General features: G+C 32.7%; 1 protein-coding gene across 1 annotated transcript in view; it reads right to left on the minus strand.

Annotated features, from left to right (window-relative positions):
- LOC147068085 (netrin receptor UNC5C-like) overlaps nt 1-26,656 on the minus strand; it is a 278,146-nt gene that overhangs the window by 185,822 nt on the left and 65,668 nt on the right. Inside the window, exons 2-3 of the mRNA XM_085953343.1 lie at nt 25,435-25,787; nt 648-1,108 (exon numbers count right to left, since the gene is read on the minus strand). Of these exons, the coding sequence (XP_085809469.1) occupies nt 648-1,108; nt 25,435-25,513 (540 nt within the window). The 5' untranslated portion in view covers nt 25,514-25,787. The remainder of the gene's footprint in view (nt 1-647; nt 1,109-25,434; nt 25,788-26,656) is intronic.

Consider the following 26,656-nt stretch of genomic DNA (forward strand, 5'->3'; position numbering starts at 1 on the left):
ACCCGGAGAGACAGCTGGTTTTGGGTAATCTCCAGGGAAGGCAAAGCAGAGGAAGAGCGTTGGTGCGCTGGAGCAACCAAGCGAAGGAGTTTACTAGGGAAAGCCTTCATTCTGCCCTGAGAGAAGCCAAGGACCAATATGGATGGACAGTCTAGATTGCTCAGAAAATGACGAGATTTCAAGGTGGTCACGATCCTCAGCCATGAGTGGATGATCAAGAAGAGAGAAACTTATATAAATAATACAGAACGCTAAACGTCGCATTTCTCAAAAATACATGCTCCAATGAAGCGTTTACCGAATATATTTTGTATTAAATGATGTTTTTTTAATTTTAAAGTTTTGTTATGTATTAAAAAAAATTAACAGACTTATAACCACGGACATAATAATTATGATGTGGTTTATTATCAATTAACACATGACGATGTTTACAATAATACTCTTTTAAGGTGCCTAGGTTTTAATATATGTTTTATATGTCCATGAAATTTAAATATCTATGATATAGAACAGTATACTAACAAATACATAGGTATATCCTACAAAGTCTACATATTATTTAGGCTTAGCTCAGAAAGATTCCCCAAATGATCCATTTTCAATACGCACTATCTTACGAAATAGCAATAACAATAATTATTTACCTGTAATGCATTTGCCGCTCTGCACTGTAATGTAGCTGGTTTATTCTTGATCACGAAAGCATCTTTGGGTTCCAGAAGAAAGATGGGTAAATTATCAGCATTAGGCTGCAGCAGATGATCAGATCCAACAGGGCCTAATAAGCCATGAGAATCCGTCTCTTCTCCATGATCTAAATCAGGGTGATCGCCGTCGTCGTGATGCTTTCCCCCTGGCAGTTTACCCGAATCATAATGATCATATTCATGATCCAATTCATCCAAATGATCTTTTTCATTTTCAAGAACCGGTGGCTTATGATTCGGATTGTATGGGTCGTAAGGTTCAGGAATTATGTCATCGTGATTTTTAAATTCTTTCGAGTCATTTTCAGAGCTTTTGTGACTATTTTTCTCTTTGACGGGGTGGGTAGATTTTGGGTGCATCTTATCCATCGACGGAAAGTGTTCCGATAGAAGTTCACCTGAAATAAAATCAAACATGAATATGAGTACGTAAAATGAAAGCGTTCGATTGACTTCTGACTGTGAACTCATTTGAGCGGCAAGTGATGACAATTTGTGATCAACACCCCCTCTCACTCTTAGTCCAGTGCATAATGTGCTGACTTTTCATCTGGGGCTCCCGGTGAGGTCACATTATATTTACGAAAATTTTTCAAAGCCTTGTGCATATTTCACTTCTATTACTACACTACTGTTGCACTGCAATACTGTCATTTGGCCTCATGGCCTGTTGAGTATATTATGATATATAATATAATAATATTAAATCATTAATATAAAGTAATTACTTATTATAATTTTTGAAACATCAACCTTATAATAAAGGGTATCTGTACAGCGTTGCAAACTTAGCGTTTTTCTTGCCAGATCTAGCATTTCTTTATAGGCATCTTATCTAGATTGCAAAAAATGCATCTAGCTTATGGCGTTTTTATTAGCATTTTTTGATGGCTTCAACAGCTTTAAATGTGCTGAAAATAAGCTAGGTATTTAGTTTATTTATTCAGATATTTATTGAAGGTAGGTCAGTTACAACACAATCAAACAATATGACCATGTTTGGCGTTATAGTGATATGATGGTAACATAATACATTATAATTTAATATGTGCTTAGGTATGTGGCATTGGATTGACGATTATCAGGGATTCCACTCTCTGGTATTACCTAATTATTATTTATTGCAGGTTGTTAGATTAATTAATTATTTTTTTTCAATTTGGAAAAATGTGGTGTGATTTTAACCATAAGTGTATAGCCATAGTTTTTCAATTTTTGCACTTTTTTCGATAGGTAATAAAAAGGTATTAAAATTATATTTTCACAAAATCAAGCATTTTTTCCTGCCAAATAGCTTGTTTTCCTACCCCATCTGGCATATTTTTGTCAACGAAGGTTGGCAACACTGTATCTGCACCTAGCTAAATTAGCAACCATAAAACTTTGTTAACGCTAAATTATATAAATTTAAAAGCTCTCTGAATATATACAAATTCAATTCAATAAAATTTAAGTATAAAATATGAAGAGTATAAGCAATTAAATTATTGAAATAAAAAAAAATATATAGGGAAAGATTGCTCTAATCCGTTATCAAACGAACATAAGTATATAATTAAAATAATAATACCCTATAAAAAACTGCTGACTAATTTCTGCAATTCTTTATGAAGATGGCTTTTTGAATATCTATCCAGTACGCTATGCCTTTTTCCTCTTTTCCCTGTAGCATGATTGGAAATGTTGTGCGAACATCAAAGTGGGTTTTTAACTATTGGCCCGTATGAAAATGTATAGGATTAACCCAGAAGGATGCGAGAGGGCACTGCCAACAGACGAACATTATATTGGAGTCCAACCCCAAAGGGCCATATGGTTCAATTATATTCTACCTCTATCGAAATATCATATCAGTCTCCCATTCATGCTGGCGAATCCGCCTTTCTATATTTCATGCATATCCCGCTGTACGTAACAAGGGTCGGATGTTGCTATCATTTAAATATTTTACTGTTCAAAATATAACCATTTCCTTATATTCTTATTTATTTATTTAACGAACTAACGGGAAGATATTACACTTCAGATACATATTATACCTATATATAAATATATATATATATATGGAGATAAGATACAAGATTTAATTAGTAGTGATAACAGTATGCATTTTATAATAGAACTAGGTAACTATAAGCATGGCCCCCACATCCTAAAGCGGGCCCCCCTACCCATGGCTAAGTTTAACAGCATGTGTGATACACAACATTAAGCGTTTTCAAAATTGTGTGAGGGGCTTTTTTGTAGTTTTAATACATCTACTTGAATTATGGAATTGTCGAGTATCAACACAATACAATCAAAAATTGAATCTTACAACCTCATTTTTGAAATGTTAATAACCGTTTTGTGAAATAGCGCCACAGGCGACTTTTTTTTACTCTTAGAGCAAATTTGTGATGTGTGTTTATCTCACATATCTGATTGACCCACCACGCCGGGCTCTCCTGTCCGGAGTCCTGTCAGACCCCCCCTTGTGGGGGCCATGACTATAAGACCACCTAAAAAGTTAAATAAAAAGATGCTTTAAAAAATATCTTTATTTATATCGGTGGTCCTACTAAGAAATCAGAAAGTTGTTTTTAACAATATTTAATTTAGATAAAAAAAAATTAAGAGAAACCTTTGATTGTATATCTGATATTATGTACGCTAACGTTTTTTTTTTTTGAACATGCCCAATCTAATAAGATCATATTAATATGGACCTCCACGGGTTTGTATTAACAGATTTAGTTTTTACGAGAAATATATGTCAGCCACTTGCTCAACATGTAAGGTCAATACTTTGACTCATACACAAATTGAAAAACAATATGTGTACTTGCCAGACCCAGGATGCGAACATAGGGCCCATGACGCGATAGGTCGACACCTAAACCGCGCGGACATCATGGGCTGATGATTTTAGTGAGCGACAATTTTAGAATAACTTAAATAAAAATTGTGATATTTTTATATTATAAATGTCAATCAATGATAAACCCATTGTAAAATACGTCATCTTTACTTATTAGAAGAGCTAAAATAAGATTGATTTTTGAACCAATTCGTATGAAAAGTCAAATATTTTTGTTTATAATTTAGAGGCGTTGATTCGACTCATCCCTTTTTAAATTTATACACATTTATTTGTATTATGGTTCATTAGGTAATTTTTTCTATATGATACCTATTTCTTGCGTCATATCAGCGTCTATATCAGCTATATCGTCTATATCGGCGTCAACAAAACATGGTATACTACAAAATAGCACAAAAGAAGAAGAAAATCGAAGCGCGTAACATAAAATGCCGTTTATTTTGTTCGGTTCTGCGTTGTGAGTTTGAAAATGTATCAAGCTACCCATACCAAAATAATAAGCTTGTATGGGCATTATGTAATTTGGATTATATTTTGATACCTTCTGTAATTTTATACAATTTGTAATGTCCGTAGAGAGAAGGGGTGTATGCAATCATTTGAGTTTATTAGATTTTGATCACGTGTACAGATCCCCAATATGAATTGATACGTGGTGTTAATTGAAATCAATGTCAATATTAAGTAGATAATATTTTAAAATATTTTTTTTACAATATAATATAATATGATGTGTTGTTACCAGTTCTTTAGTATTTAAAAAATAATATACTTATTCACAACGGAGATTCAAAAACTAGAATAGCATAATTATTATTATTATTATTAATGGAAATGTTCCTACGGTGTGACCAAAGAAGAAATTAATGAGTACCTAAGAAGAAAACATCAATGTCGCTAAACGTTTAACTAATAAATTATATTGAGTGAATATGTTACTCAGCGAGTGGATATTTGCTGAACTAAAACCAATATCTAGTAGGTATTGCGTTGCAATAAATGGCCATGGATTAAAAAGATCGCCTGAATTGCTCTATTCAATCTGAAGACGGGTGTGGAAAGAGATATCCTTCATCGATCTATGGATTGACACCCGATTTTAAAATGATACCCATTATAAAAAAATACAAATACACCAATAGATTAAGTTAAATAAATAGATGAAGTATTTCTATATCTAAATACTGCTAAATAGTTTACCAGAGAATTGGAGATAACTTCAGTAATCAACAATGTTGAATATATTGGTAGTTCCCACAGTTTTTTTTTCAAAACCGACAAACCGTCTTATGACTGTGCCAATGGCATGATAAATGATATGTCGATATCAATCTCTATGCTCCGGACTCGACTGACAGTGATATTGCATATTATTTATTTATTTATTTAGAAAAGAGTATTATGTCATTACAGCGATTGGCCAATAATAAAATACAAATTATAAAAATGACTTAATTACAAATAACAACCAATATAACAATAAAGTATGTGCTTATGTATATATTAAAGTAAAATGATAAATACAATTATAAATTAAACCTATTTAACACGGCCACAAACATAATAGGTATAGTTAATAAACAATAAATCAACCTTTATGGTGCCATCAAATAAGTTAATCGCACGATGCACAGCATTATGAAACATCGAATCCGTCCTGCGACGGGGTATCATGAAGACCGTAGAGTTACGAGTGATATTGGTGGGAACATGGCAATTAATATTTGCCAGTATATACTGATTGTAAATGAACCGACGAAGAAGTAAAAAGAAATGCTTTAAAAGAGCAATCACTCTTCGGGTGGACAAGGATTGCATTGATACATACCTAGAAGAAAACTAGTCGGAAAATTCATTTTATTATCATTATCATAAGGAAAGAATACGTATGTCCTTAAGTAGAAAAATCTAAGAAATGTATTGAGTCCTCCATCCAACTTAATTGCGTGGACGGACCTGTTAGGACTCCAAATAATGGTGGCATATTCAAGAATACTCAGAAGAATTATTCAGCCGATAAGTGAGTATGCACAATAAGGGTACATTTTCATGATTGTTAACGCCAGAGTGATGATATAGCCATGAATAGCACACGAAAGAAGAAAAAAACAAATTTAGAGTAGACTCTAGTTTTCAGTTATTTCCATATTTTTTTTATAGTTTTCAGGATTAGGTCCAGAGTAAAAAAATCGGTGTGTACTTATGTACGCGCATTAGAAGTTATAGTTCTTTGGCGTAACAAAACAAAAAAAAACTTGTGATAATCTAGATTCTTCGACTAGCTCTTAATTATCTTGTTAAATTACACACTCAAGAAAAAGGGCCGCTTATTAGAGCACCGTTAGTTTATTTCTATACACTTTAACTTATATTACTAAATTATATAATTATTTCTCGTTGTTTTTATTTTTAAAGTAACAACTGTCACTCTTACGTTTAATCGTTTGTTTAAGTAAGGAATTGCTAATGGTTGACAATAATAAATTCGGTGCCTAGGCAACGGAACAATTCTACTATACAATTTTTGTTTGTATACAGCTGACTGATTCGCAGCTAACTTCATACAGTCGCGCACTTTCGTAACGGTATGCGCGCGCAACTCTCAATTTCACTCTCTACCAAACGCCCCAAAAGAAGTATAATTTAAAAAATAACACACAGGTACGTTTTCAAATTATATATGTTCACTTCGTAAGATTTCTATGCTTTTATGATGTAGTATTGGGCCGTGAAACGTACTAATCTCTGCACAATGAAAATGAAAGACCAACATTTTTTAATGTCTTTTAATGGTTTTCTAAGAGATCTTCAGATATCCAGAAGAGAAAGACAATTAGTGGAAGCTAATTATCGGAGATCGATTGGCAGGCACATTCTCTGGTGGCCCAGGATATAGGGAAATGAAGGAGGCTAGGACCTACCATTGTTGGAACACTTATGATGATGATGATGATAATTATAAGAGGAATTAATGAGGGTTAATAATTTCGGTGAGTGGAAGGTTCACTATGTCTTGATGGATTGAATAATATGATTCTTGAGACCTTCATCCAAGCGGATCGCTAAATGAAGTCATTGCTAGAAAGATTGAAAGAAGAAATCGAGCGCTTGAAGTTGAAAGTTTCAATAGTGAGGAATGCGACAAAGAAAAACTAAATCCAAGTATCTCAGTGAAAATTATTATTATATTCGCTTCACTGAGTAAACATTTCTGAACTAAGTTGTGTAGTGTTTGCTAACTAACGACCACCGTAAGTTATGCGATGCACATTTTCTCTTGAATAGCCGAGAGAGTATGTCATATGCACCTTTGAGATAAAGCGGTGGCTTCAAGTGAAACGTGCTTTCATGCACTCCATACATCGTGAGTAACTTAAAAATGCCATAAAACATTTCATTCAAAGAGGCATTTTAGATGCAATGTTTCTGAAAAATAGCCTCACTGCTTGCTAATTTACAGTCTTCTGTTGTTGTTTTTTGAACCATGCTTGTTTGGATTCAGATTTATTAGCTGATTTTACGAATAAGATAACTAAGCAAGAGTCTTGCCATAACGGAAAGTTTTTAAATAATTCCAACGCACTAGTCGCTCAGTATTTTAGCATAAAATCAAACTGAATGCCTACCTATATATACTATTAATTTACTTATCTGCAATATACCTATCATATTGATATTAAAAGTATCAATGCTTATTGTAAAATAATATTATGTTAATTGTTTAGTGAGATTTATTATTTTAGTGTAGGTAATTATATCGTGTAAGTTACACGATATAACTACAAAAAAATGGTTACAATATTTATAATACTTACATTTATGTTCATATAATATAATATTTTGTTTTATTATTTAATACAGTCAATACTATGTCTTATTACTAAAATACAAAAATTCATTTGTGTTACTGTAATGACATTTGTCATAAAATTAACAGAACATAATTTGAGGTTATTGGAAACAGATGCAACAACGTCCCATGTATTTCACTGGTACTTTGTTGCTTTGCTTCTAGTAGATTAATTTATGGTCTTTGGTCAATTTATGATGAGTGAAAATTTCGTTATAGGTACCCACCTACTTATACAGATTTACTGAGGTCATTCAATTGGTTTGGTCAATCTTGAAATAGTGATGGTATTTGATGGTAAGTTTTATAAAATGTATCATTGTAAAATTAAGAAATTTCTAAGAAATATCAGTTTTAAATTTGCAATCTTGCATATAAAATAAAATAAATATCATATTCCAAGATTTTTTTATGAGAAATGGTTGTTTTTCTCAACCTATTAGGTCGACGCTGTGGTTTTAACGAACATACTGAAAAAAATTGAGTTTACCAAAGGAGAAAATTGAACCCGTGATCCATGGGTTCAGAAGCAAATGTTAAACCACTCGTACACTGTGGGCGCAGTATGTTTTACCTAAATAAAATGGCTGCCATATTTCAACATGTAGTGCATTGTGAGGGGTTAGTTTTTTTTAAGACGGGTGAGAAATGATTACTAATTCATGACAGGGCAATATTTCAACAAAATGAAAGTAAAATAATTATCTAGCGACTGCACAACAACTATTCTCACGTAAGTGACTGATTATAGAAGCAATATAATGGAAACACTGTTAGTGAAAGCTCATTATGATATTCAAAACACGGCTTATTAGCTGTCAAAAGACTATTAAAGTACCTACGTTTCCTAATTGATTTCAAAAGTAATAGGATGATAGTACGCGTATACAACTTAAGTATCTATGTATGTATCTGTGTTCTTGAATTGTTCTCAGAACAACAACAAAACACCATTACATATTATGTTAATAAAATGAACACGGGGATGAATATGTTTTTGTGTACATAATGTTATGAAATATACAATAATACAATAAAATAAAATACAACTTTGTTTTATTATTATTTTTTGCAGATGATGATGGTTGTCTTTTTTCTTGACAAAAAAACAATTAATTGTTAAGTTCAGGGCTGAGAAGTACAACGTATTATCGAAAACTGGTGCCTTTAAAGCTAAAACAGATTCAAAATACCACTTTATCTATTTTACTCCCAAAGCTTATTTAGGTTAGATTTTTGTTTATTACTAATTTTATTTTAGTATTTCTTCTCGGATATTTTAAATAATACGTAAATAAATAATGAAACTACTTTCTCGTTTTCCAACGGAGAGCACATTTATTACCTATAACAAAATTATATATGTATGATTATTATAATCAATTGATTTAATGAATATATAAGGATTCCAAATGCATTTACTGAATTTATATTAGCATTTACTGAATTTATATTATGTATGAAAATATTATTAGCTGTTAGGGAACAAATTTTGTACAGATAGTAAAATTGTATGAGAATTCATTTAATAAAATAGTGTAGATTAAACTCGCTGCCGTAAAAACATTCATATAAAATTATATTCTATGATAAAACTTTCTTGAGATTTTAAATATTCAAAGGACTATACATCTTATGGGAATAAGAATATTGCGCAAAGTTGTCTGCACTTAAAGCGCATGACTGATAATTATTTTTAGTTTCGCCTTGAGGAGCATTCATTATCTTTGATCTTTCCGTAAAGGAAAATTAAACATGTTCTTCATTAGTGTCGGAAGCACGTTTTGTAAATCCGTAGCTAAATTTTTTTACGGTCCAAATTGCTTGGGGAAGTCTACTCGAATTAATAAAAGTGCTTTTGATTAAGCCTGTTTAGATAGCGCGAATCAACAGATATTTTAAATTGAGTCGAATGAGTTGAACGCTTTGAATATTGATTGAAGCAGTCAATTTAGATCTTAATTTTATAACTCTGCCTTCTTGATACTAGGGATTTCTTGTCGGGATAAGTATTTCAGATCCTGATAATGATATAAATATTATTTTATGTTTAATGACATGTCTTTATTAATATGTAGCAGATAAAATATTTAAAGATTAAGTATGCAATGTATATTTTTTTCAATTTCACATTCCTAAAATAAAATCACAAATAGGTACTAAGTCAAGATTAAGATTAATGAGACGTTTTATGCTATTTCTTAAAATGTTATCCCTGGTAATATCACAAAAAATAATAATCATGTCAATATTATTTTCGATTTAGAAATTATTATTTAATTTAATTAGTTAAGTTATTTACAAAAATAATCCTCAAAAATTTGATGTAGATACACACTATTACATGTTTTGTCTATGTTTACACAGATTCGTTAATTAATTGCCATCTTTTTAAAGATATAAGTACTTATTAAGATCATCAAAATACGTTATTTCATATAATAGCTAATCCCGGGATTCATGTAAATTTAATTTCGTGATCAAATAATTGAACGGGATCCAGGCATTTAAATTCAAGGATTGCAACATTTAGTTGATATTAAGTAAACGCACTTGAATAAATCTATTACAAAAATTTGGATTTAAAGTCTTATTATTTTTTTTTTTTAATATTTTAGTATGTACTGTTACCAAATATCATAATGCCTAAATCCCCCATCAACAATCCTCCAATCGACAGAGTTGAGAATATAATGATAATATTATTGTAACTGTAAATGAGTCAAGGCTAAACGATGATGCACAGCGAAACAAACAAAAAGTACGTTACCGTTATCTGCTTCTAGGCAAACGAAGGATCAAGGGTAGGTACGGCCAGTCGGCTACCTACCCTTCAGCCCTTACGTCGCCTCCAAATACGATTCGCTACCTTTTTCGTGCCACAGCGCGCCTTTACAAATGTTATTAACAATTAATTGTTTATTGTCTAGCGAAATATACTTAATGTCCCTGAATCGGTGTTTTTAATAAGTGGAAAAGTGTAAATCAACACCATCCGTAAACCCATACCTATCAAGTGGCGCCCAACGTGGGGCGAACGAAGTCAATGCGACTTCAGAAACCACGGCCCTGAAAAAACCCACGACGAGGTTTTTCAAATTTTAATAAATTTGATGGCGCCCGCAAAGTTAACCGAACTATAATCTGTGTTGTTGTACAAAAAATAATACGAATTAACAATGTGTTGTTTCCCGCCCGTCTTCGATATAGAATTTGACGGTAGGGCATTCAGTGACGTCCGAGTATTTATCGAACAGTGCGAACAATATTTTACATCCGCCAAAACCCACGACTACCACAGGTCAAGGTTAGCTGCATCTGGTCTCCGAAACCATGCTCTAACCTGGTGGGAAGCTCTTCCATCCCGACCGTCTTCGTGGGAGATTTTCCGATGGGAACTCGTACGAGAATTTCGCTCACAGCAGCGGATCGACCGATTGGAATACGAGCTTAAATCGATCCGGCAGAGACCATTTCAAGAAGCATTCCCATTCCTAATCGAGAAAAGAGACGTAGCTCTCGTGATTATGCAGCATATTGAGCCGGAAGAATTATCAAAACGCTTCTATAACCTGTTATGTGAACGAGATAGAACGCGGGTCGACCGAAAACCATGGAAGACACTGCAAGAACTCATTGAAGTGGCACGTAATCTAGAACAATGGATTCCAGACGAAGACTCCGACCAGGAAGCTAACAAATATCCTTCACAATTACTACAAACAAAATACGACTTTTATCCAACCTACCGAAATTATAAAAAGGGACACCACTGGCAGTCCAGGTACGAATCCCCAAACGCCAAGTGCTGCAGAACTAATAAAAATACCACTACGGGTAAAGTGAACCAGTGCTGCGGAATTCAACGCTACACAATAACCGGTGAACGAAATTATTGTAGAAGATGGAGCCGAAATAATATATCGTGTTGTAATCAGGACCGGTTCATGGAAATAAATCAATACGCTATACCCTCTGGCCGCCATTCTGTAGACGCCGATAACTGGAGACGCCGTCCGTATGAACTTTACGACGAACCGAAATCACCGCTTTCCAAAGAACCCGTCGACATACGACGAACCTCCGACAACGGAAAGATACTCGCTCGCGAGCTGGCGCATACCACAGCAAACGTCGAGATGATGAAGGTACCCCCAAGCGCCAGAACAAAAATAAATACAACCGACTTGTACCCGACTTCGTACACCAGGCCAATGCAAGTTTCACAAGCAAATCATTACAATCTTCACCACAAATATGAAACCAGAGCAAAGGGGCACAATATTGCGCAAACTGTCGAAGACGAACCAGCGTCTCCCACAAAAAACCGAAACACCCGATTCTTCTACCGCCAGAACGACTCTATACAGTACCGCCGACCCAACTCCGCAGATGAAAAAGATACCCCAAAAATCCAGGGCTACGAACATCAACCGTGGAATCCAGTCCAGCAGCAGGCAGAATCTGTCGAGATATCTACACCTTCATTAGCTAACAGCTCCAACCGCAGTGCTACCGGCACCGGCCGAGGTAACTCATCGCACGACGAAACTTGGCAGCCTCGGCACTCCCATGGCTGAAGCAGCCAATCACGCTGAGAACTATCAGTGACCCAAATCAGTTATAACAGTTAGATCCCATGAATAGTCAATAAGTTTGTTTGTGTGTGTTTTTACCCCCAACTCTGTCTGATTCTTGATGGTGGATTAAAGGCAAAAGGAAATGGGGTGGCTTGTTACCAAATATCATAATGCCTAAATCCCCCATCAACAATCCTCCAATCGACAGAGTTGAGAATATAATGATAATATTATTGTAACTGTAAATGAGTCAAGGCTAAACGATGATGCACAGCGAAACAAACAAAAAGTACGTTACCGTTATCTGCTTCTAGGCAAACGAAGGATCAAGGGTAGGTACGGCCAGTCGGCTACCTACCCTTCAGCCCTTACGTCGCCTCCAAATACGATTCGCTACCTTTTTCGTGCCACAGCGCGCCTTTACAAATGTTATTAACAATTAATTGTTTATTGTCTAGCGAAATATACTTAATGTCCCTGAATCGGTGTTTTTAATAAGTGGAAAAGTGTAAATCAACACCATCCGTAAACCCATACCTATCAGTACCTATAATAGTTACACTTGTGTAGAATATGAAAGGATTATAAGTACGATGGTCCTCGTAGTCCAGAATTTAAGCCGCGGGCATTAGATCCGGGTGCTCCGGGTTCGATATCTGTGAAATCACAATATATTTATGCGATTTTCCTGGTTGTTCCACTTATATTGCTAATTACACTACTGTTTCACTACACTGCTGTCACTGGGCCTCATAGTTTGCTGTAGTGTTATAAAAAATGATATAAGGTGATAGATTACGTATGTGTAATTAAATAGAAACAAATATCAAAATAAACAACAAGAAACTATTATGATTAAGTACAATTTTTATATAAAGTTAAAAAATAAAGGTACAAAAAAAAAATATTCCCCAGTATTATTTTGGACAACACAACGAATCATTGAATTTAGGTTGTGTTAACTAATATAGAATAAATTTGTATTAATATCTAAATCCGCAAACAGTTTTTAGGTAGCCAGGGTGTAATGTCGATTTGATACGCCATCCAACTCAATAAAAAAACTATTATTATCAATGAATAAGAAGACCATTAATTTGCCAACCAAACTCTGGTCATGCAATAAGTAATAATAAAATAATAAAGTAGGCTGTGGTCTATCCAGTATCAAAATTGGAAGTGATCTACTAAACTCTCCGATCGCCTTTTTAACTTTAACAAACGTATTATATTTGACTGGAGACACTGAGGCATTACACATTAGAAACACTTAACTTTCACCACCATAAAGAAAAGCTTAATTATCCATTCGTCGTCAATATGATAAGTTTTGATCTTCTTTAAGGCACTAATCACACTCATCGTCTTACATACGTCATTCTTACTATGCAAAAGCCTACTGCGTGGCCATAAGGGAAAATTACGTCTAAAGCGTGGGGATTCACATATTCTGTTTCTCACACTACTGTATCAGGCTGTGAGTGATGCAATACTAATCAAGTGATGCGACGAGGTCGTGCGAACTTCCTCATATTTAATTTGACTTTCGAAAACGATTTTCACGTAAGCTGATTAAGGAAATAAACATAGTTTTTTCATTTTATTTATATTATTTTGAATGGGCCAATAGTGCGATCGACCTCCTGCAAAAGATGACTCTTTCCGAAAGAGTAAATTAGTTATTAGTATACCAACCCTTTCTTTTACTGACCGATAAGCGACGAAGGAATAAAATTGAAGTAAATATTTTGGAATGACGTGTTATTAACAAGCATTCATCAATTAAGTTTAAATTTATTGGAAATGCAACAGTCATTGTAAGGGGTTTCAGTGTTTTGAAACATTTTGGCAAATGAAATATTGCGATTGTTATTATAAATCCGTTGGGAATCCTTTGATCCTGATCCAAGAGCGTGTCGAAAGGTGTGAAGCTTAAAGTGCGATGTGTGGCGATGAGAGGTTTAGTCGACGGCGTCGGTTGCTTTCGGCGCCGCGACGCTTTTTCGTCGGACGTCGGACATTTGCAGATCTTAATAAAGGACCAAACGCGATTAAATATAATGAATATATTCATTTTCTGCAACATTCTGTACAAATTTATTTTTTAGTGACGAATGGACACTTTCTTTAAAATTCAATCAAATTTATTTTTACAATGTTTTTCTTAGCTCGTATTCTTATTTGTCCGGTGGTTCTTTGTCCGGTAAAAATCTTGCAATCGATTTTTATCTAACTTCCCAACTAGCTAAACATTTGAAACTTTTAGAATATATCAGAACACGATGCCAATGCATTTTTTACTACTTAAACCATCTTTAAGTAGAATTGAATTCATTTTCAGTTAATTCTGTTTTGTATGAAAAGTTATTTCGACACTATTATTGGTTGCTAGGGGGTATGGAGTCCTAACAACTAAATTATTAATATATACGTGCTTTACTATGAAAATCAATATGACATGTCAAAATGTCATTTCAGTATTATTTCTTTCAAATGCAATTTTTTTTGATCGTTTAAGCTAGTCAAGTCAGGTTTATATGTTTCAACAGAAAATTTAAAAACGTTGTACGAGTATATAAAAAGTTCTTTTTATCTTGTAATTATTACAAATTAAACTTTGTGAATAATTTTACTATTTATAAATTTAAGACATTTATAACATGACATGAAAAATATATAAAATTAGTAATAGTATCAAGAGTATTCAATACAAGTAAATACAAAAATAATAAAAAAAAACTACATATAAGTACATCAAATGATGAAGAAGGAAATGAACATTATGCAATTAAAATTAGTAAAATGTAAATTTAATTTTTAATTTGGTGATTCAGTTATTATGTTAAATGTGTTGTTTGTATTAATATTATTGTAATAATAATTAATGTAGTTATATAGTACAATAATACAAATTTAACCACTAATTATTGCTAATTATAATTGTTATCTTACTATCTAAAGAACTTAAACAAATCTTGAAGATGATTTAATTAAACCAGCGCTGGTCTCTCAACAATCGTCTTTATTTTAAGTTATCTTGTTATCCAAGACGTAAAGCATTCCCTTAATACTGACGGTGACTAAAAGCTCTCGTCGAAACGAATCTTTCGCCACGACGCCCAGAGGTGGCGTCTGTTGACAGGAAAGCTTTTTGCATCGCCTTGGTGTGAGGTAAATTGCCAATTTAATGACATTACTGACAAGGAAACTTACTTGTCATAATATTTACTAACTACGATCTATTACTTACGACTACTTACGATCATCAACTTTAAAACTTTTTAACTGGTAAAAGTAAAATGGTAATAACTTTTTATAATCCTTTTATACTGAAAGAAGGTTTTTTCATTGTTCACATCCGTTTATTTACAATTCCTCTATTGTATTGGAAGTATGTATATTGTATTTATTTTCATGTTCTTGTCAACGTAACTCGTAATCCTGCTATCTTTAAACTCATCTTATCGCAGTACAGATTTGCCGTGTCACGATGCTGTTTATTGTGCAGTTAACCTATTTGATAGGATCAGTAACGAACGCTTTAGCTATAATTTTTCTGGATGTTTTATAAGTTCACTATTATGATTGTTGTTTTTTTTTTCTTCGTCTATTTTAATCATGTACTTATCAGATTAATGAGATATAAATGCAAAAACTAGTCGTCATATATCAACACATTGAAGCCAGTTTTATTTTATGGCTTAATGACAGTATGTGCCATAAAAATCACGAATTACATAGCCCGCTTAATGCCTTCAAACAATACAAATATTGAATGCGCGTTTCGTTTACGCGATAAACTTTTATGCAGACGTACACAACTATTGAAAATAACATATATTCTACATTATTTATCATATATTTCTTCACACCCAATATTAATTGTATCTTTTTATAGCCATGCCAAAATGGTAACCCACTTCCTAATTTTGATGTTTCCTGGCTTTACCAATTATTTAAAAAAAAAAAATCAGAACTCGAAATGAACCGGAGCGGACTGGATTCGTGAATCCTTCCGTTACATAGGTAGAGAAATATAAATTGCATTCTGATTCGTAAATTACGAAGAAAGTAATTAAAACAATTATTTACATGATTATTCTTTCAGTTGAATACGAAACGCGTGGTAATATTTAAAAAAACGAACACATTTTACTATTTCCAGAAAATTATCGAGCGTTCCTCGTTCATAAAATTGTCCATTTCATGCACTGAAAAGTGAAACTAGCAACATAAGAGTTGGAGATAATAATATTTCACATACACCGCTCAAACCCATAAATGTGAGTTTAATACTACATACATGGCCTCTATAAATCACGCGAATTTTATTTATCCAAATTAAAACGACACGCGTAATTTATTAGAGATCGCAACCATCTGGTTTTACGGTCAAAGCCACAAATCCGCATATTGCTGCGCGATTCCAGAATAATTAGGGCCACGAAAAATAAACAAATTCTAAATTTATTTTTATGGCAAATCACATGTGTTCCCTCACCCTAAATATGAACCAATGAAACAATGTGGCCGGGAGATATTTTATTTTTAGCGTGCTTTCGGCAAAAATCCAAAGACTTCCGTGAATGTTGTGCTATCTCACCAAATGTGGAAATGGTTTGGGTCTCAATACAGAACCGTGAAGATGCCAATTAATATTTAATGACTTTGCATTGGTTAGCATTCGACGTCAGCATATTGTGATATAGATAGATGGAAACAGTATTATTTATGTATGTATTCAAGAAATGTTATCAGTGTTTAATGTTAGGGCACTACTAGACATGAATAAACGGTTTAATAGTGACGCAGAGATTTAGGTATTTTGGCACTTATATATAATATTCATAGGTACTTACATAATTTAAAAATCGCGTCAATATTTTTTCTTTTGATTATTAGCAGTCATTAATAATATTTAAGTAGGTACTTGATGGTGATTCCGAAATATTTAATTTTTATCAGTGTTTTGACTATTTCGATAATATCGACATAATATCGTTAAATTTTGGGTTTAAAAACTACTGGCCATGAAATATTGATTAAACTGAAACAAAATGATATCAAAAAAAGATGTTTGTGATAATAATGCACTTGCTGCAGTATTATCATGGGTATGTAAAGATAGCAGTCGGGGAGTGGTGAGATGAGGTGCCGGTAGAGGTGCACGCGCCTACATGCAACCGTAGTCGATTCCACTATCTTCGTCGAATATATGTAATAATAAAACTGAATCGCGATTATGTATGTAAAGTGGTAAGACAGCGGTAGTGGAATGCTGGGGTGAGGTGCGGGTAGAGAAGCGCTCGCCTAGACTTAATCATAGTTTGTATTGCTTTAAAACAATCAAATCGAATCAGTATACATTTTTTTAAACTTATTAATAACCATCTCTTTGCTTTTTCGTACAAGGTGGTTGTTAGTAATTTTGAACAATCACAAATACCCAGGCTTTGAGAGCTCCCGGATAGAAGGCCAGCGCTTTATGCACTGCACTATGAGAGCCACCTATATTTATTTATTACCTGTCGTATTTAATGCGCAATACCCTTCGCGATTTATTTGGATCTCTCCCAATTTCTCATATCTGTGTGTTACGATGAAAACAGGAAATACCTACCTACATAGAATGAAAAATTACACCTTTGATTATAGAAAAATACACATTTACTTTTAAGAGAATCGTAACCTATGTTTAGGAAAATGATCATAAAACTTATGTCGGTCGCGAATGGTCGCGATCCTTAATCATGACCAAGGTAAAGAAGAAATCACTATAGCTATTGAATAATACTCAGGGAGATTAAAAGTATATTCTATTTCATGTTAAGGTACAGTGTTATTGTGTTTATGCGTTAATGCGTAAGTTAAATTTTGATAGATGCGCGAAACACAGAACAGACTAATAAGTGTGTTCCCTGTGCGCGAATGATTTGCATTCTATGTTTGCTTAACCGGCCTACATGCCCAACGTAGGTAAAAATGGAGATTTTATGGTATTTTCAAAGCATTAGCCTGAACATTCCTTAAACATTGTAGATAATCTATTTATATAATTTAGAAGCCTTATTATCCTTTGTATTTATTTTAAACATTTGATGACTGCATAAAGTATTTTTATTACATAAAATAGTATTCTTTTAAACCTCTCGATCTAATGTTTTAGAATATAGTAATATTTCAGTACATCCATGTGCAGTGGTGTTAAGATTTTTTAGATTTATTAATTTTTAAACTCATTCATAAAACCATTAGTAAAATTTATGTTGACATTATTATAGTGAATTATGTAGATTTACGATAACAAATTATATTTATAATCTCTGTGATCCCAAATTTTACAAGAATTAGGCATTTTATTATTCAAAAATGGGCGAAATTACCACATTTGAAGATAATTCTAAAGATACTGATTATAAGCTATGTTATTGAGCATTCAAATGTGATAAAACATTCTACGAATAATGATTGTTTTATAATAATCATTGACGTAAGAATAAGGTAGTATTTTTTTGATGGTCCCTTGCATGTGGGCCCTTAAGGGTGGCACTTTGACTAGGGACGTCACTGCGCAAATCTACGACGATTTTAGTGCTAAGGTATTTGAATTTGATATAGTGCATAACAGACGAATACAGAGTTGACAACATTTGGCTCATTCGCATAGGTTCGGTGGACATTTTAGTTAATGAAGGGCGACGCCTTTACCATGTCTGTCACTCTTCAGCTGGATCAAAACGCCCCAATGCGTACCGCCCGACTCGACGACTATATACGAGTTAACGCTAGTGATGTCAGTCAGTCGATTTGCACGAGCCGGTTGATTTATGTCAAATGTAGAATCCGTTTTAAAAATTTGATACAGAAGTGTGTATGTATTTGACAAAAGGCAAACTTCTAATGAAAGAAAATGAAAATGTGGCCTTTCATTAATCGGCGATTAATTATATTCTTTCTATCGATCATTACATATTATGTATGTTTGGTAATTCTCGTTCACTATTTGACTGTTTTGTGACATTGTTTTATTCTTTCGCCTGCAGTATATTCACAAATAAAAACATATTTTACTTTATGTATAAATGACATCAGATTTATCGTTAAAAACATTTATTGTGAGCATGGTAAGCGTGAATAATTAATATTGGCGGTGTATCCCACAAAACCCAAAAAACATCCATTTAAAAAAAACGCAGGTTTTGTTTATCAAACGACCTGTATACTCGTATGCAACATATTTCTGTAAATACTATGAAACATACTCGTACATAGGTTAAAGAAAAAAATGTAAAAATATTTACACCGAATGGTACTATTTTTTCTAATATGTATATATGTAAGACGATGTAAATTATGTATGTTTATAAAAATATTATCGTATTAAATCTTGCTTTTTATTAATTGAAGACAAATATCTAATTTGATGTTTTATACAAGGAAACATCGTTACCCAAAGGTAAGTGTACATTTTTTTATGGATCGCTACATTATTCAAAAGATTATATGAATCCCTCTGAATATTGACCAAACACTTTATTGTTTTTATCCAATTTCATCATGAAGTCATAACATCATTATACGTTAAGTTCTGTAGACTCAAAATACCTAAAACTGTCGCTAATCCGGTCAGTCTAACTTGAAAAATTTGCATCGAAATTCATTTGCGAACCCGTTGTTAGAAAATTTGAAAGACATCATTGGCCATAGTTATACGAGTTGACGCGTAGTAGCGATTTAGTTTGGTGACTCGAAGCTCAGTCGAATGCATGGAAATGGAATGCTTTGAGCAACCCACACCGTTGACATTTTCGTTCATTCAATTGCTCTTTCCACGGAAGTGCGAAGAAATGTATCAGGGTATTTAATTAGGCATTGATCAATTAAATCACGAATGCTTGAGTTGCTATAGTAAGTTCATCTCTTTATTAATACACGTGATAGATATATTAGATATATTTAATCCACAGTACAGATTAATAAATAGAATTCCGATGGCTATATTCCAATATACTACATTTTGACGTAGGGTTTTGAATGTGTGAGTGTCCTACGAAAATGCTCCGCGCATTATAGAGTTTAAGCAGGGCTTAATTGATTTTTAATAACTAACCAACGCCATCTGTAAATTGTAGTATTAGTTCAATAAAAACAAATACCTACGTATGAATAACAAAGTTTAATGTGCACTATTTAGGTCAGATCTTAATAGCCTACCTCCACCCTTCACCACTAGTATACGGTCATCTCTTTCTGAGAGAAAGCTCATGGCGAACTGTCCTAAGGTGAAATGTTTTACGTACAATTTACATGTAGACGTGCAATAGTGTGTGTTGCAACCTTCAATACACCAATATTAAATGAGCGTCAACGCATAAATCTAGAGCAGTTTTCAGTATTCGACGTATGACGTATTCTTGACACGTATTTAAGTTTATCCCGATTCTTCCACGCTCGAGATCGGTTGCCTGCTTCTCCACACCCGTTAGGTATTTCAGTTTCCATTATTTCTGAGTTCCCTGATTTAACCCCAACTATCACTAGTCCTTCAAGCAAATTATCATCATACTAATTTTATCGTTATCTATTTGACATATTATTATAATCACATATTATTATAATATTATAGAGAAATCAGTAATATACGATATAGAGTAACAAACGAGTCAAATATAGTAATATTAGCCAATATTTTTTTATAGTAGCTATTTAGGTACCTTAGCATTTAAAAAATCAGTTCAATGTAAATACTTTTAACTGAGGGTAAGTGAAGTATTATATTATATTTCCCACTTGTAAATACTATCATAACTTCATTCAAATTATGCTGAATTAAGTGTTTTTTTTTTCACTTATTAGCGATTGGACAATTATTATTATTTCATCATATAAAGGTCATTCAGGCGCGCACACAAGGAGGACCCACTTGAGGATAGAAAAAAATATAATATATTTGGATCCATACGTCACTAAACATATTAATATTATGTGCTTGAAATGGACCCCACGGTTAATATAGTTAACAACTTATTCAACGCATGGACGATCTTTGAATATACTCGTATTATCGATTTATTATATCAGCCGTATGTAGGTATATAGCCCTTCTATCACATCGCGTTCTCATGTCTCCTGCTTTATCCATTGGTTTCTTTAGTGATCTTTACGCGTAATATACAACATGTACCTTCACGTGTCACGTTGCTCTACTCGTATTTTCTTATTTCTCTTACATTAAGAGTTCATGCTTTATACGCATACGTGAGCGTTGGTAGCACACATTGATTGAACACTTGGTAGATCACTTTTGAAAATACTATGCAGGCGCCCTAATTCACTCGATGCCAGTTTGTTAAATTTAATTTGGGAAAAAATCGAGAATTTAAATAGGTGCCTATTTATTTATATTCATATCTACCAAATAATCTGAAAATTAGACGAGTAGAGAAACAATTAGCCAGTCCAATTCCGAAAAGACTATGAAAAAATATGTTGCATTTTATATATTTCATATTAATATTATTAACATTGAAATATTGACCCGGAATATTTTTATTTAGCACTAATACACTGATAATAATATAAACAGTCATAAAAATGATTTACGTATAATTATGTAACTACTGTGGGTTATTTAATTTATTTTTGTAGTGTGCTATTAAATTAGCTTGTATTATGTACTATCATCGAATTTCATTCATTTGCATATTATATTTATGAGTTAAACATTGATGTTTTATATAACTCAAGGTATCTGGAGGTAAAGCGATATGAAGCACCTCCAATTTCCCGACTTTCCCTCGTTACATATGCGTATTGGCAATGGCGACTGAACAGCTTTTCAGTATACCCACATAAAAAACCACACCCTTACCAATTCAGATAACGTGATGTGGTACTTTCTAAATCCCATATGAAGTTTAATGTATCTACATCCAAACTCTATCCAAGAGATGCAGATAACAGCTGACATATATACAGCACGTAAAACGAGGCATTAGAGATGCCTCTTGACGACTATTTTTGGCAGACTGTCGTTTTAATATAATTCTCTCTTTCAGAACATATAAGTGTCAAACAAAAATCTTGTAATACTTACTCATCAGTATTATCATAAATAAATATAATATATAATGTGTAGGTACCTATTCCGTTCCAAGGTATGATCTAAGACAAGCGTGCACACAACTTGGGGTTTTCGGGTCTGGATCCAACCCACCATAGGAACGAAAAAAAAAACGCAAATTATTTAGGTGAATGGAATATTATTTAATTTTCTTCTTCCTTAGAATCTCTTGACTGAGGATTGTAAAGCGGATGATTTGACGGTCGAATAGTCTTCTCAACGGGCCGGCCTCTCTCCTTTCGGCATTTTACGACATGCAAGTCAGTGTCAGTGGATATCATGAATTACATTAGAGGATTAGAGCAACCATCTAAAGCATTTAATGTTTGATTTAATATTCTAACACGGCGTGTCTAAAAGACAAGCTAGCGCGAATGACACAAACGGACATTAACGATCGCAATAATTATGATCGTTGGACCATACGTATTCGATAATTGTGGAAGCACCCGTAGTTATAGCTGTAGACCAGATGTTCATCATAGTGTGGAGTGTCTCGGTATGGGGAATGTACCCTAAAATTTCGGGAGCGCGGTTGAAACGACGAGGAGCCTTATGTACTAGGCGAGGAAAATACGGGAGTGAGTTGCACCTGGTAAAGTTCACGCCCTTCTACCGCCATTAAAATCAATAATAAATTATGGAGGTTTTTTTGAAATAAGGGGTCTATACCATTTTTATGTTTGCGCACCTGATCCAAGACGTTGAATGTTGTGTAAATATGCATTAACATTAGTGTAGTATAAATATTATAATAAGTAATGCAAAATGGAAAGGAAAATACACATAATATTACAGGCTGGACACATTAAAATAACTTATATTTTAAACAAAATGTCCATTATTTTAGATAATAAAAGTGAATTGTTGTCCACAAAACAAGACAAATATTTTTACGACAAAAAAGCAAAGCACCTGTTACACGCATTCAGTGAAAGCTTGTCACAAAAGATTTGAGATGAATTCCTCTTGCGGGGAAAGTTATGCGATTTGGCAGTAAGTTATTTGACTCTGCTGAATATTTTTGTGAGAAAAATATTATTTACACAGGTGGATGGGCAATTTATAAAGCGTTATCGCATATCGCTTACAAGCTAAATTAAAATTTATCGCTCCCACGAAAACTTTTTGCATGTCCAAAGCAAACAAAAAAATGTGAAAAAGCCTAGTCAAGATAAATTGCTGTATTATCCTGGATATTATCATAAAACATCCCCAAAATAAAATATGTCGGACCTTCATTGAAATTTACAATAATGTTTCCTAGTGTATGCTATTTTATACCCCATTTCAGTAATGACTAAAAAGTCTATTGATAATAATATGATGATTGTTAATTATCAAGGTATTTTTTTAAAGTCCGATATTACTTGAAATTGTAAAAAATAGAACGAAAAATTAACTAGGTATTAATGATTTTTTTTATTCGAATTTAATTGAAAATAATTTTGGTAATATGGCCACCCGGCGTTCTTGACGAAGCGTATTCTGGGCGTCCAATTTTGACACGAAAATAAACAGGCACGTATCGCCATATTATTGAAGCTACATCTCATTCGGATCAATGTCATCCACATTTAAAAAAAACCATTGATCATGGTCCGGTCACAATCTTCATTCACGCGAGCTTCGGCGTCATTTTTGAAAAAATAAGGTCCGATGATGCGACCAGCGTGTAAACCGCACAAAACGGTGCATTTTTGTGGATATAATGGAGTATGTAGGGTTTTTTTGGATTAGTCTGCTGGATATGCGGCAATTTTGTTTATTAGCAAACCCGTTAAGCCAAAAAATGAAACTCATCGCTGAATGCAATTTCGAGGCAAAACAACGTCTATAAATAACACGAATCGACTATTTTTCAAAGTAATTTTGGATAAATTGGTAGCATTGTTCAAGCTTGACTATGTGCGTGATGACTTACCAAACTAGTATACTGATCATAAATGTCAAAAAGTGAGCGCACTATCACAGCTCGGTTTGACAGTTAACTCTTTCGTAAGTTCTATCTAAGCAAAAAAACACCCCTACTAACGTTGTTTATTTATATTGAACATTAAAATCTAACTTATACGAATAGACGCGGTGGAACGGTGGGGAAATTGGAATATTCAAGCAAATATTGACATACTAACTTCTAAAATCAATTATATTTGTGATAATTAGAAATTAAATCTATTATAATTCATAACGTATACTAATAGTACTAATCTTTCATATTAATAAGAGAAATACTTATAGTTATTTTTTTTAGTTACCCCTAAAATGTGATTGTATCTATATAATAGGCCAACATATGGGTCCAAATATGTAAAAATTGAGATATTATATAAGTATACTTGCCTATATATCCCAAACCGTTAAAAATAAGCTTTTAAAACTTTTACTATATTTAGTAGATAAATAAAATGAGGGATTTTTATAGGTTTGATTCATAATTTTTTTTTGACCGTGTAAACCACTGAATATAAATCATATTATTGAAATGTCATGAAGTATCAAAAGTAGTACCATTATATTAATTATAGTATCTACTATCAACGGGATAGATCTATATTTTTAATACCCGATGATTCAATTATATGTTGCTTTTCTTCATTGTACCGTACAGTAAAGTCAGTCGAGTTTATGGGAATCGCGATGCAATAGATTCAATTATGTAAATCATTCTAAGCAAATATAATGTAATGGTGATAGTTTTCAAAGTCGACGTATCACATACACTTAAAATAATGCATTGGCTGATTAATATATTAGTATGTTACGTTCTAGTAATAATGCACCCACAAATTTATACCAATTTAAAACTGAATATGAGGATTATTAGAGGAATAGAAGTTTTTATACAAGTAGTATATTATATACCTATTTTTAAATCTTGCATATCTTGAATAATAAATATATTGTTATATTTACAGGCTAGTAAAAATACGCCCACAATGGCCGAGCGGTTCCCGTTTCGGCTTATAATGTAGTGGGTTCCGGGTTCAAATCCCGAGTCTGTAAAATTCACAGTTTTTTTCAATCTTTGTTTGGAATAGAGTATTGACCTAATATGTTGAGCAAGAGGCCAACATCCATTTTTCGTAAAAACAAAAAAATGTTAATACAACCTTCATTATAATTATGAAGGAGTGGGTGATTTTAGGAACGGGCATATTAAAAATAAAATCACAAAATAAAAAATTATAATTAATAAAAATAGGAATTTACCATGCTAAAATACATTATATGATTATGTTCATTAAGTAATATTTGATCGATGAACTTTATACCAATATCTAGGTATATAAAATAATGATACATACCTTCTTCATCGTCCTCAGGATCAGATCCACTCACGAAAGCAATTAAAAGGGCAAACCCAAGAAGAAGAACCCAACGCATATTCACAGTTTTTTGTCACATTAGTTTTTCACTACTAATCAGATAATGTCACAACAAAAATTTATAAACTTCAACATCTTTAAATTATTTTTACTCAAGCACTGTTATAGGTACTAGGTACAATTTGTGTGTAGAAATTAATTTTATGGCACAAAAACGTATTTTAGATTTTCACTTACGAATTTTATGCTATAGGTATGCAATTTATGGTAGTAAGTAGTTTTTTATTCGTAAATATACACTTAAATTTCAGCAATCCACTCTTCTTAGAAATCTGAAAAATAAAGAAAACATATATTATAATAACATTTTCATAAAAAAACTTTTGCTTCGCTTATTATTTTACAAATAAAAAGTGTCTAGGACTACCTATTTTCTTTTATAAAAGATACTATGTACTTATGACATATATTTTGAAATCATTTGAAGGATGATAATTATTAGGCAGGTACCTGTATACTTATTTAATTTTATTGATTTATATATATATGTACTTATACGTGTAATTTTACACCTTTTGTCACTTATTTTGTTTTACTCGTTTATCATTATTATTGTCTCTCGATATATATTATTAATTCTCTATATAATTCTCAGTGTAATATAATATGTAACTTTGTTTTGAAATATTAAAATCAAAATTTTATAGTTATTAATTTATATCATAAAGTAATGCATTTAGGATTTAAATTCCTAAATAATATTGTCCTAAAATATATATTTGTTTAAGTAAATCTTAATAATATACTCTTTACCCACGCCTATTTTTATTTATTACATAACTACTCTCTTAAAACAATAAAACAATTCAAGCAAGCCTTTGTCGACATAACTTGGATTATATGAAATCATATTATTAAACGCCTAAATATCCTATAAGGAACTTTATTTGATCAGTAAATCATAATATACTTCTTCACCTACCCCGTTTTTATTAATTATTGTATACCCTATCTATGTAACGTATTAGTAAAACTGAAAATTCAAAGAAGCATTTGTCGACATAATTAATTGTATTATAATAATATTACTAAATCACCATCAATCCAATATGGAAAGGTAATTTATTTGAATGTATAGAAACCAAGGTCATTCATTATCACTGAAGTATATTTTAAATTTTATTTATTTTAGTATTTTATA

This window comes from Rhyacophila brunnea, unplaced genomic scaffold, assembly GCF_057557595.1.
Source record: "Rhyacophila brunnea isolate RB1 unplaced genomic scaffold, BYU_Rbru_1.0 scaffold_3, whole genome shotgun sequence".
Taxonomy (NCBI): domain Eukaryota; kingdom Metazoa; phylum Arthropoda; class Insecta; order Trichoptera; family Rhyacophilidae; genus Rhyacophila; species Rhyacophila brunnea.